The sequence below is a fragment of the Rhodamnia argentea genome, chromosome 2 (assembly GCF_020921035.1).
Source record: "Rhodamnia argentea isolate NSW1041297 chromosome 2, ASM2092103v1, whole genome shotgun sequence".
Classification (NCBI taxonomy): Eukaryota; Viridiplantae; Streptophyta; class Magnoliopsida; order Myrtales; family Myrtaceae; genus Rhodamnia; species Rhodamnia argentea.
In genome coordinates, this window is record NC_063151.1 from 19,224,644 (window position 1) to 19,237,011 (window position 12,368).

General features: G+C 38.7%; 1 protein-coding gene across 4 annotated transcripts in view; it reads left to right on the plus strand.

Annotated features, from left to right (window-relative positions):
* The window catches only part of LOC115739502 (calcium-transporting ATPase 3, endoplasmic reticulum-type), a 31,128-nt gene that overhangs the window by 1,882 nt on the left and 16,878 nt on the right, over positions 1-12,368 (plus strand). For 3 of the 4 annotated variants that reach the window (XM_030672619.2, XM_030672620.2, XM_030672622.2), the window contains exons 5-14: positions 3,076-3,212; positions 4,633-4,707; positions 5,481-5,526; positions 7,625-7,684; positions 7,784-7,864; positions 8,909-8,994; positions 9,821-9,922; positions 10,403-10,456; positions 10,942-11,043; positions 11,282-11,340. In XM_030672619.2, coding sequence (XP_030528479.1) covers positions 3,076-3,212; positions 4,633-4,707; positions 5,481-5,526; positions 7,625-7,684; positions 7,784-7,864; positions 8,909-8,994; positions 9,821-9,922; positions 10,403-10,456; positions 10,942-11,043; positions 11,282-11,340 — 802 coding nt within the window. Of the gene's footprint in view, positions 1-3,075; positions 3,213-4,632; positions 4,708-5,480; positions 5,527-7,624; positions 7,685-7,783; positions 7,865-8,908; positions 8,995-9,820; positions 9,923-10,402; positions 10,457-10,941; positions 11,044-11,281; positions 11,341-12,368 lie in introns of those variants that run through there. The other variant, XM_030672621.2, reaches the window with a different exon arrangement.

Genomic DNA, 12,368 nt, shown 5'->3' on the forward strand with positions numbered 1-12,368 from the left:
GTTGTTGCTTCCTTGTAAAGTCCTAAACTTGAAAATGCTGGCGTACCTTAATGAGTAAAATTAATTATACCTGTTAGAGAAAAAAGAAGCTAATGATATTATTCAGTAAAGTAGTATTTATACATTGGTAACCAAATAAACCCAAAAGACCTCTTTACCCTTGATACTTCTAACACTCCCCCTCAAGTTGGAGCATAGATATTTATCATGCCCAACTTGTTACAAAATATATTCTATCCTCCCGTTACCCAAAGGTTTAGTAAAAATGTCTGCAAGTTGTTCACCAGTTCTAACATGACTAGGAAGAATCATTCCACTTTGCAACTTCTCTCGAATAAAATGACAATCAACCTCAATATGTTTTGTTCTCTCATGAAACACCGGGTTGGAAGCTATATGCACTGTAGCCTTATTATCACACCATAAAGACATAGGAACCGAAGCTCTCAAGCCTAACTCGGTCAATGGCTATTGAATCCACACTAATTCACGTGTAGCTTGTGACATGGCTCTATATTCTGACTCAAGACTGGGGCGGGCAACAACACTCTGTTTCTTACTCTTCCACGACACCAGATTTCCTCCGACAAATGTACAATAGCCTGTAGTGGATCTCTTATCATCCGGAGACCCCGCCCAATCAGCATCGAAAAATCCTTTAACTCTGCTATGACCATGATTTTGGTAAACAATTCCTTTTCCTGGAGTCTTCTTCAAGTATCTTAAAATTCGAATTACCGCATCCCAGTGAGAAGTACGAGGAGAAGACAAAAGCTGGCTTATCACACTAACTGGAAAGGCAATGTCCGGTCGAGTAACCGTGAGATAATTCGGTTTGCCTACCAATCTTACGTATCTCTTAGGATTATTGAATAGCTCTCCTCCCTTAGCAACCAGTTTAACTCCTTGTTCCATGGGTGAATCAAGAGGCTTTGATCCCAACATACCTGTCTTAGTGAATAAATCTAGCACATATTTTCGTTGTGATAGAACAATACCTTTTTGTGATTGTGCCCCCTCAATTCCTAAGAAATACTTCAATTTTCCTAGCTCCTTAGTCTGAAATTGTTTCTGAAGATAGATTTTTAGTTTAGCTATACCAACCAAGTCATCTCCAGTGATGATAATGTCATCCACATATACAATCAAGAACAATTTGCCTTCCCTTGATTGTCTATAAAAGAAAGAGTGATCATTGCTACATCTAGACAATCCAAAAGAAAGTACAGCTTCAAAAAATCTTCCAAACCATGCCGGTGGAGACTGCTTCAAACCATCCAAAGATCTTTTTAGCTTGCAAACCATTCCACCAAACTCCCCTTGAGCAATAAACCTTGGAGGTTGCTTCATATAAACGTCTTCATGTGGAGTACCATGCAAAAAGGCATTCTTGACATCAAGTTGAAATAAGGACCAATTATAGGTGGCAACAAGAGAGATCAAAATACGAACAGAATTAAGTTTGGCAACAAGAGAGAAAGTATCCAAATAGTCATCAACAAAAGTGACAAAATAATCGAAACCCAAATTGGAAGTCCCATGACATGGTCCCCAAACATTTGAATGAACTAGCAAAAAAGGATACTTTGTTCGTTTAATGACTCAAGGCGGATAACTAACACAATGTAATTTGCCAAGTTGGCATGACTCACACTCTAAACTAGAAATAGACTTAAAACTGGAATCTAATCTCTGAAGACTGTGTAGAGAAGGATGGCCAAGACGACAATGGATCTGATGTAGAGAAGTAACACCAGAACATGCAAAGGAAGTTGAGTCTTCAAGCACATACAGTCCCCCTTCCTCACGTCCTTTACCAATTTTCTTCGTAACCAGATCCTGAAATATACAAGAATCGGGATAAAATGTTACCGACCACCGAAAGGTTTTAGTTAACTTACTGACACAGCATGGTATGATTTATGAATCTTCTTGCCCTGATACACCACAGGAGAATGGTGTTGCCGAAAGGAAGAATAGACATTCGTTGGAAGTTACTAGATTTATGTTATTTGAGATGAAGGTCCCTAAAACCTTTTGGTCTGATGCTGTCTTGACTGCGTGTTATCTCATTAATCGCATGCCTTCTTCTGTTTTGCGAGGTGGTATTCCTTTTTCTACTCTGTTTCCAAATCAGTCACTATTTGCCTTACCACCTCGTGTTTTTGGTTGTGTTTGTTTTGTTCGTAATCATCGACCCAGAGTATCAAAACTTGATCCAAGGGCTATCAAGTGTATGTTTTTAGGTTATTCCCGTACTCAAAAGGGGTATCGTTGCTATTCTCCATCACTAAAGAAATACTTCATAACTGCTGATGTCTCATTCTTTGAATCCACTCCTTATCATGATGGTCCAGTTACTGTGTCTGAATTGGTTGAGAATTGAATTAGAATTTCCCCAATACAGTCAGATTTGGGTAGAAACTATATTAAGTCGGAAGTATGTCAAGCCTAAAAGCTGGAAGCTTGCTAAAGGTCAGTGGCCAGTTCTGAGTATAGAACGAAAGTAGGTTTAGGAGCTTCAGTGGAACTTTTTATTTTACCTTAAATCAGTCATGATTGACATATGCATTTATGTTGAAGCAAAATCTAAATTAGATTATGAATGGAGTGATTTCTAGTTCTCATAATCAGCTAAAAGGAACTCGCAATACATTGTACTTGAAATGGGCATTCTAATTGGTGTCAAAGAGATAAAAGGAACTGAATTAGAAATGAAATATTAACCTAGAATTACTCGTCAGACTATGCTTACCTACAAATACAATATCGAGGTGTTACATGAGTTGTCCTTTTCAATCACTGGTGATACGTAGGTTCCGTCTCGGGAACATGCTAATGATAGGTTGTATATAAATAAATTTTCCCAAAGTTCTTTATCCCTATCTCAATAGAATTAGTTAACAACATCTACTAATCTTGTTTTGGTTTCAGTTGTTGAAAAATCACTTTATTTGACAAGTGCGTCATCGACTTTCTTTTTTTGTCTTATCCTTTATGGAAATGTCAAGGAATACTTTACTGAATACTGGAAAAGCTTACGGTCTTATCTCTTTATTCTGGTGGTTAATCCAGGGACTTCCTTCTGGAAATTGGTTTTGAAACAGTTCGATGATTTGCTTGTGAAGATATTAATTGCAGCTGCCCTTGTGTCCTTTGTTTTGGCTGTGGTTAATGGTGAAACTGGCCTAACAGCCTTTTTGGAGCCTTCGGTAAACTATTGTTCTATTACTGTTGATTGAGCTGATATTTCTGCATATATCTTAAGTGCCCTTAACTATTTTCTCCATGCCTGTTTAATGCCTGATGTGGTTGCATTCTATGAGACATTCTCACCACTATGAAGGGTTCTTAAAAGATGTTCAAGAGAGGCCTTTCCTGTCATTTATAAGTCTTTAATAACATGCGTAGGGAGAGAGGGGAGAGAGGGGGCGTGGGGGAGGGGGGGGGGGCGGGGTGGAAGGGAGGTAAAGAGTGGGGGAGGGGAGGGAGGGCTACTCATGGATCCACTTGCTTCTTCACTGTGGGTTTGTTCAGCATTTTTATCATGCTGAAATCAGCAGTTGTTTCATGTCTGGAGCTTATCTTCCTGCCCTCACCTTTCCAGAAAGGCTTGCAGTGCTACTCTTTTTCTTTTCTTCACGTGGTGTATTTGGAAGGAGCCAATAAAAAAAACTTTCTAAGAATCTGAATCTTCTCCTGATTCCGTTTTTGCTAATTTACACATTGTCTATGCTCAATCCTTTTTCTATAAATTAGCCACCTCTTGTTAATTTCTTTTTTCTGTTTAAGCATATTCCATTGTACTTGAATAGTTTCTCTATTTCTAAACTTTTATCTCATAAAATTATTATTAAAAAAATAGCTTTAATTGAAATGTGCAAGAGCCTTTGATGGAGGAAAAAATTACTTGATGCACTCAATCTTGGAAAAAACTAGAAAAGGAAGTTGCCAACCATGAAATGTTCAAAATAGGAAGAGGAAAAAATTGCTTCATATGGCCAATCTTGGCAAAAAGTAGAAAAAGAAGTTCCCAACCATGAAAATGATGGTCAAAATAGGAGGAACCGCATTTTGATATTTGACTTCCATAACATTTCTTTTGTTGCGTTCTCTCCAAGTAATTTTGAGATGGGCAGTATGAGACTTTTAGAGGTAGATAGTTCATCAGAAGTATTCCAAGAACTGAAAACTTGAAGGACACTGCATTGCATAACGAGATATATAGACCTAATGAGCTGAAGATTTGATTTTACAAGTTAAGGGCAATACAATGGGATTGCATATTGATCCTCGCGACCCTTTATATATAATCTAGTTCAGCTCAAACCACGTATCACCCAACAAATTGCACATGCATGCTAGCCCTTTTCCTTTTCCTTGTTTGCAAAGATGCTAATTTCTGGCATGGGTGGGTATGGAACATTTCTAGATCTTTTTGCCTGCTTTTACGGTACATGAAGGTTAGATAGCCAGAGATGTGCAATATCATGAATGTACTTCATTTTAATGCAAGTGCAGTGCTTGCATGGCTTAGGAAGTAGTGTTGTTTCTTTCTTTTGTAGTTTACTGTTTGTTTTCCCTAAACTTTCTGTTCAAATGAGGGTTATGTTGATTGAATCACATGCACAGGTGATTCTGATGATATTGGCTGCCAATGCAGCTGTAGGAGTAATTACTGAAACAAATGCAGAGAAAGCTCTTGAGGTGAGTACCAAACTCAAGCTTATGTTACCATGATTGCTAGGAAACATTTGTCCTCGTGACCTTAAAAGATACCTAGGAGAAACTCCCCCAATATTAAGATCTGCAGAGAAAGCTCTCCTTCTATGTCAGATGAATTTCCTTAAATAGAAAAGTACTTTGGAGGACTTCCTTTGTTCTATAAGATCAGATCCAGTGAATGTCCTGATAATAGGCAGACTAATTTCCTGGACTCACTGAGCTGAATACGTTATCTATTTTTTATTGTGTGCAAGACTATATAAGTGATTGACTCCCTTTCAACCCAGTTCAATTATTGGATAGGTTCCCGACTTTCGAATTATGTGACAGACTCGATGGTGATGTGCGGCTAAAGATTGCATAATTTCCACTGCTGTAGTAGACTTCGTACAAGAATGTGAATTTAATGCTCAACTATTTGGATAAAGTCAGTGAGTGTAGCATCATATTGATGGTGAAGGTGCTTATCTTATGACAACAATTCGGAATTAGACCCAAACAGCTCTAGTTAGGTATATGAGGAAGAAGTAATTGGCATGGTGCTGCTGATTCCCATCAGGCTGTTAAGGCCTATTGGTGTTGAGCTTGAGTCCCATGTCCCTTTTCCCGATAACTAACTAGTGGGTATATCCTCTATTTCCTTCACTTTCGTTGCAGGAGATGTCACAGTGAATTTTATTCATCTCGTTTTTCTTTTGTTGAACATCTTAGTCTTTATCTTTTCTGATCTTTGATCCTTCACCTTGTCAATGTAGGAGCTACGTGCTTATCAAGCTGATGTTGCGACTGTGTTGAGAAATGGTAGGCATATGTTCCAGAAAAGAGGATAATCTCTTTGCTAATTTTGCTTTAACGTAGTGATGTCCGCCATGTATATTCATATTCTCTTTTCTAAGTAAGTGAAAGGGTCACTTGTGAGGTGTCGGGGGAAGTAGATTTACTTTCGGAAATTTCATCTTTTAAAGAAGGGATATGTTCAGTAGAAGTCCTTGAGCTTGTCACGAAAATGCAATTCAGTCCTAAAACTTGCTAAAAGTGCAATTAAGTCCTAAAACTTATCAAATTGGTGCAATCGAGTCCTTCCGTTGACACTGTCAATTCGTCTAATGAAAAATGCTGACATGGCATTTTTAAATTAATTTCTCTATCCTACGTGGCACTTTTGATTATTTTCTTTTTCCATTCTTATTTAAATCACATTAAAAAAACTAAAATGTTAAATTTAAAAGCTAAAACAGATTTAAAAAGGGAGGGCAGGCAAGGCAGGGCCTTGCCGGTGAGCTGCGGCCGCTGCCGCTGCTCCCCATCCCGGAGGGGCTGGCAGAGGTCACCGGCCTTGGGCAAGGATGGCCAGTGCTCGCCAGCCCCCGGCGAGGGCTCGCCAGCCCTAGGCAAGGAGGAGGCACATCCAAGTTTGCAGAAGTACTGTGTATCTCTGACTTTGAGGCTGTCTGAAGGAGGACTTGTACAGTCCTTCAAGCACTTGACAGATCGGGAGAGCAGAGAGTTATCGGGCGTGATGGCACGCTGGATAAAGCAGCTCTCCTCAAAGTGAGTTCTCGACTACCCAAGAAACAACCCCAACACCAGACAAACCACATATGCAGACTTCACTTTGTCCGTGTTCTTCTCTTTGGAGAATTAGAAGCACCGGCAATTTGAGAATTAGGGAGAAGTACAGATCTGGTCCGATTGCGAGGTTCCTTCTTCGCCTTCCTCAACACCACAGCCACCTCTGCGTCCCAGACTACTCCCAGATCTGGGTTGAAAGGCTGGTGAGGGTCGCCTGCCCTTGCCTGGGCCGGCGAGGCCTTGCTCGGGGCTGGCGAGTGCCGGCCACCCTTGCCTAGGGCTGGCAACCTCTACCGGCCCCCGCCACGATGGGCGGCAGCGACTGCGCCTCACCAGTGAGGCCTACCTTGGCGTGCCCTCCTTTTTTTCTACTGTTTTAAATTTTTCAATTTAATATTTAGTTCTTTAATTTGATTTAAATAAGAATTGAAAAGAAAATACTAAAAAGTGCCATGTAGGATAGAGAAATTAATTTAAAAATACCATGTTAGCATTTTCCATTAGACAAATTGATGGTGTTAATGAAAGGGCTCGATTGCACCAATTTGACAAGTTTTAGGCTCAATTGCACTTTTCGTGACAAGTTTCAGGACTTCTCATGAACATATCCCATTAAAGAATGTGGTATTTTGGCTTTTCCTCATTACAAAAATCAATTAGCAATTTTAAGGGTTTTCTGAGTACTTTATAATTTCATGGAAAACAGTGCAAAGATCTTAGAAGCGCACATTAGCAAGATTGCTGCCTCAGGAATGCCAACAGGAAAAAAAATAAAAATAAAAGAGGGTGCGGCCTTATACATCTAATAAGAAGGAAACGAACTAGAGAATTTTGTTGGGCATTTTGTCTGTCGTTAGTGTACATGCATATTTCGCATACATGAGACACCTTAAACCATTTGTACCAAGTTGTTTCCATTGAATACAAACTCTCAAAAAGTTTTTCTTGCTAGCTTCTCTTGGGTAGCTACTAGGTACTGTGCATGTTTTTCTATTTTACAAGGGTGTTACATCTGTTGGCAAGCTCTGTTTTGCACAGATTGATGAGAGACTCTTGTTCATTTAAAGACTTCCATATTTCCCTTCAATAATACCTTTACAACTGGAAAACCTTTTGTATTTGTGCCCGTATTTGATACACAGAACCCTCCTCAAACAAAAATTTGCTTAAAGATCTTTTGGGTGGAAAAAATACTTTTTCTTTTTGCAACAATGTTTTGTGATGTACTTTTTGGGCGTTGCATAGAGCATTAGCATAAATTTATCTCCGAAAGGCCTCATGTCAATTTTTATATATCTTATCCTCATGGAAAACTCTCTTGTTTCAGGTTGTTTCTCTATACTTCCAGCTACAGAACTTGTTCCAGGAGATATTGTAGAAGTTAGTGGTCAGTTAGTGAAACATTAAAATTGTGAAGAAGGTTGACTTGATTTAGAATATAATTAGCTCTTAAAAGCTTGATTTCCATCTTCCGTTTGATTGGCAGTCGGATGCAAAGTTCCAGCTGATTTGAGAATGGTTGAGATGTTCAGTGATCAGTTACGCGTTGATCAAGCCATTTTAACAGGTGTTTTTTGCATTATATGTCTAACTTCTCAGCTTTGTTTGCATGCAATTTGGGGAGTAGGGTTGTCTCAGTAGAAGCTAAGATCTCAGCTCCTGGCATGGGGCCATTCGGGCCTGATTTGGTCTGTTTAGGGCGAGAAATGGAACATTTGGAAAGACAGGGAGAACATAAATAAATTCTTTGACAAGGATGGCTATTAGAGGACTTTCTGATTGAATAAAGGAGTGTTGCTCAAGAATAGACATAGTAGATATTGCCAGCTTGATCAAGAGTAAACTTTGACCAATTTTTGACATGTCTCATTGATGTTTCATTCGCTTAATTGAACATTATTAAGATGATTGATGTGCTAGATGAAGCGTATCAATCTTATTACACTGTCATAACCAATTCCTTTTATAACACCTTGTTCAGCAGTCATGCATATTAAATTTTTGGCATGTTTACTTTTCAGTTTGAAATCCTTCAAAGGGTTGGATATGAAGACCAGACACTGTGTTCAAATTTGAATAACTGTTTCTTGAAAGGAATGATCTGGTAGTTTCATCCTGTTGTCAATTCTGAATATTTCAAAGTTTATGTGACTGAAGGGGAGGCCTGACTTTGGAGTTCATGTTGTCCTGGAAATATAATCTGATGCAATCAGTTCTTATAGCTCTCATAGATCTTGTTGTGGTGAGGTAAATTTTGGTTGACCTTTCTAAAACAGATTTGGATATTCATGGACTTAGTCAAAATAGTAGTTTAAGGATCTATGTCTGGAGGAGATGAAGGGGCAGGCAATTTCAGGAGAAAAGAGCAGTAGTAAATAGAGCTAGAAAGAGATGTCCAATGCTTTAGAGTACTCTTTATCAGTAGAATAATTTGTATGTCCGTCTGCTGTTTTGTTTTCCATAATCGCATTATTATAGATGTAATGTTCAGTTAAAGCTGTTGCTTTTGCTTCACTGAAACATTGTAGTCTTATCTATCCTGAGGAGGATTATGTCTTTGAAGTTTAATCATACGCATGCTTTAGCAGCTGAAACTGTTTCCTGGTGATAGGTGAGAGCTGCTCCGTGGAAAAAGAGCTTGCGTGCACTTTGACGACTAAGGCTGTTTATCAAGACAAGACGAATATACTTTTCTCGGTAAAGGATTATGTGGCCAACTGATGAATGGATATAATTTGGGACCAAAAGGATGTTATAGTGGATATATTTGGCCATCTTCTGAAAAATTAGTCGTTTTTTTTTTCTTTTCATTTTTGCTAGTAGCACGCATTCTGTTAGAGGGATTTAATGCTTTTTAATAGTTTCCAGAAATTTTTTGAAAAAAAAATCCAGATGTGTGTACAGATTAAGCTAAGTCATATTGTTCCAATATAATCTGGCGTTTTGGAATCTGTAGGCATTGCATAGATGTTGACTTACCCAAAGATAGAGCTGTTCTTCATCTCATGGTACCTAGAGCAATGTCAATATGCCAAATGAGTATATCTGAAGCTGTGCACTCTCTACACTCATAATATGGATTTTAGATTATTTCTTCTTGCCAACCATTCCAGGGCGTGGGTTTCCTTGTTGTGTTTTTTGCTTGGGAAAGGCATGCAAGCATTAGTAGGGGTACTCTGGCCAAGCTTGATGCAGCTGTAAGCACAGTGACAGAGAGATATATCTAAATAGTAACAAAATAACAGGGAGTAAAAGTGACTCATTGACATCTAATCAGCCAAAATTCATCCGGAAAGTGCAGAGAGTCCGATTTTATGTCTGAACAAAATTTAATCTCCTTTTAGCATTTATCCTGGATTTCGAGACAGTGGATAAACTTATCCAGAAAAACCCGGAAACTGGTAGACTTAGACTCCCAGCTAAAATTGCTCCTCACTTGCTCATGTGCTCTTCTACTATTGTAGCTCCCATTTCTTCTGTAGCGTGAATGGTATGATGTAATTTTGGATGTGTTCACTGCCAGGGTACTGTTGTAGTGTCGGGTAGGGCAAGAGCTATTGTTGTTGGAGTTGGTGCTAACACAGCAATGGGCAGCATACGTGATTCAATGTTGCAAACAGGGGATGTGAGTATACCGAGTCATCAATTGTCGTTGTCACTTCTTCCTGGGAATAAGTTTTTGGTTATTAATTGCATGTGAACGAACCTTTGTTCCTTTTTTATCATTTTCACTATTCTTGTTATAACCGGTGGTTAGAGGTAACTTTTTGTCTTGGTTAAGAATATTCAATGTACTTTGTCAATGGTTACTTTGAAAGATATTTTTGCTCGAGTTGTTTCATATGTTATTTCTGCAATGCCATCTATTAACTGTTTGATCTATGAGTGGGCCAAGTTTTGTTTTGAGGCATATGTGGTTGATGACTTGACTGGGCAATTAACCGAGGAAATTCTGCGTCAACTTACCATACCTTGAAATTACCTCAGTATCACTTTTGCTGATCTCATGAAACTGTAGCCTTTAAACAAGTAAATTCATTCTTTCTGCTACTTGAGAAATTGCGGTAAGCTCTATCTGAAGTAATATGCTTCCAACTGGTTGCAGGAGGTGACACCACTGAAGAAAAAGTTGGATGAATTTGGTACTTTTCTGGCAAAGGTGATTTTTGCTTTTTATTATCAATTGTTATGGCCTGCAATTTAGTGAAGTTCCTTGGCGTTATCTTCGAGATAATAATTTGCTATGTACCTGTGACACATAACTGGTTGTATAAGGGGAGAGAGCTTATTTTAGCTAGGTCTTGGGGGGACCTGTTCTTTTTTCGGTCGTACATGAGGGGACCTGTTCAATTAGCAACTTTTGGTAAAACCCACTGTGGCACTGCCCTTGTTGTTGGATTACTATTTTATCTCCCTTGACCTGGCTCTTCGTTGACCTCTATTGATTTGCAATTGGTGACTTATGCTTCCCCGGGTACTGAAAGTGTCATTTTTGTCCTTGTCATCCTTGATATTTTTTTATAATAGTTTTGAAGAGCATGAATTCCTTCTGAATTCTTGAGAATCTGCAGTTCAAATGTTTTCTCGATCTGATTTGGAGACATTAGTTCTTACTCGTTTCTAAACTTTGTTACATGTGTTTAGGTCATTGCAGGGATATGTGTGCTAGTATGGGTTGTCAACATTGGTCACTTTCGTGACCCAGCCCACGGTGGATTTCTACAAGGTGCAATTCATTACTTTAAGGTAATGATTTTGCAGTTAAGTTACATTTCTTGCTTTCTTCAATGTTTGGATTCTGAACATCCTTGTCTGGAATATAAATCATAAGCGAACTAATTTATAAATCTAGTGATAGCTTAAACCATGAAGAAAGCCTTATTGCAATTGGTTTGAGTTGTTCACAAGGTGCATTGCATTTTCATGTTTGGTTATGTTGTTGTTTTACATATAAGACTATAATTGTGTTCTTGTGCCTGTGCAGATAGCAGTTGCTCTTGCAGTTGCAGCAATTCCAGAAGGGCTTCCTGCTGTTGTGACCACGTAAGTGCTTTTTAGGGTACAATAATCAGCACTAATCACAGGGAGTTATAGATCAATACCAGAAATTAGTTTTTGTTCCTGCAATGGCGTCAACTTGAGCCAAATCATCTCCAGTTATGAGCTTCTGATAATGGTAACTCAACACAAAAGTTTTCAAGGATGAAGCCAGTACACGCAGTGCAGGACACATTTAGATCATGGTAACTCAACACAAAAAGTTTTCAAGGATTAAGCCAGTACACGTAGTGCAGGACACATTTACATCTCCTTTAAGTGGTTGCAAAACATTGGATATAAGTCCTTTAATGGTTTTTTCTTTGAAAGGGCAAACCAAAAGCTTAAGTTATGTGGGTGCTTTCACACTCCTCCCGTTCAAGTGGGTCTCGGACGGCACATGGAACTGACAAGAGTGGAGCCACACACACAAACAGCCCGCGTGGAACTTGGGTCTACTAACATGCTAGATATTCAATCCAATAGGTTAAACTATCAGGTGAAGGGAGATTACATGTATAAAAGGCCAGTGAAACCCCATGGTTAGGCGCTGTTGGATACTTTATAACAGTTTTGGTACCTTGCCATAACCAGGATGAGCAAATAATAACATGGAAGAAGAAGATGCTTGCTCAATGGTTCTAATAATTCTCTGGATTACGGCATCATTATATGGTGGATGTATATGACTTAGTTAAATAATGGACATCGCTTGAAAGTGATATTGCATAATTTGGCTGGCATGCTGTCAGCATAAGATTCCTAAAGAGCTTTTTCCTTGCCGATTGAAGCCAAGATGTCTAGTATATGCTTCTTCGCATTAGTATTTGTTCCTTTCCTCCCAAGAGGATAGACTGACTCTGAGATGTTGTGCATGATAATGACTAGTTTAAAAAACTGAGGTTGAGATGCATGCAATGCTGCAAATATGCCCTTATGCAAGCTTATTATTATCTCGTATAAAAAATGTTGTGTTACATTTTATTTATCACTCCTAATCCATCATTATGCAACTTGACATTCGAATTATCATG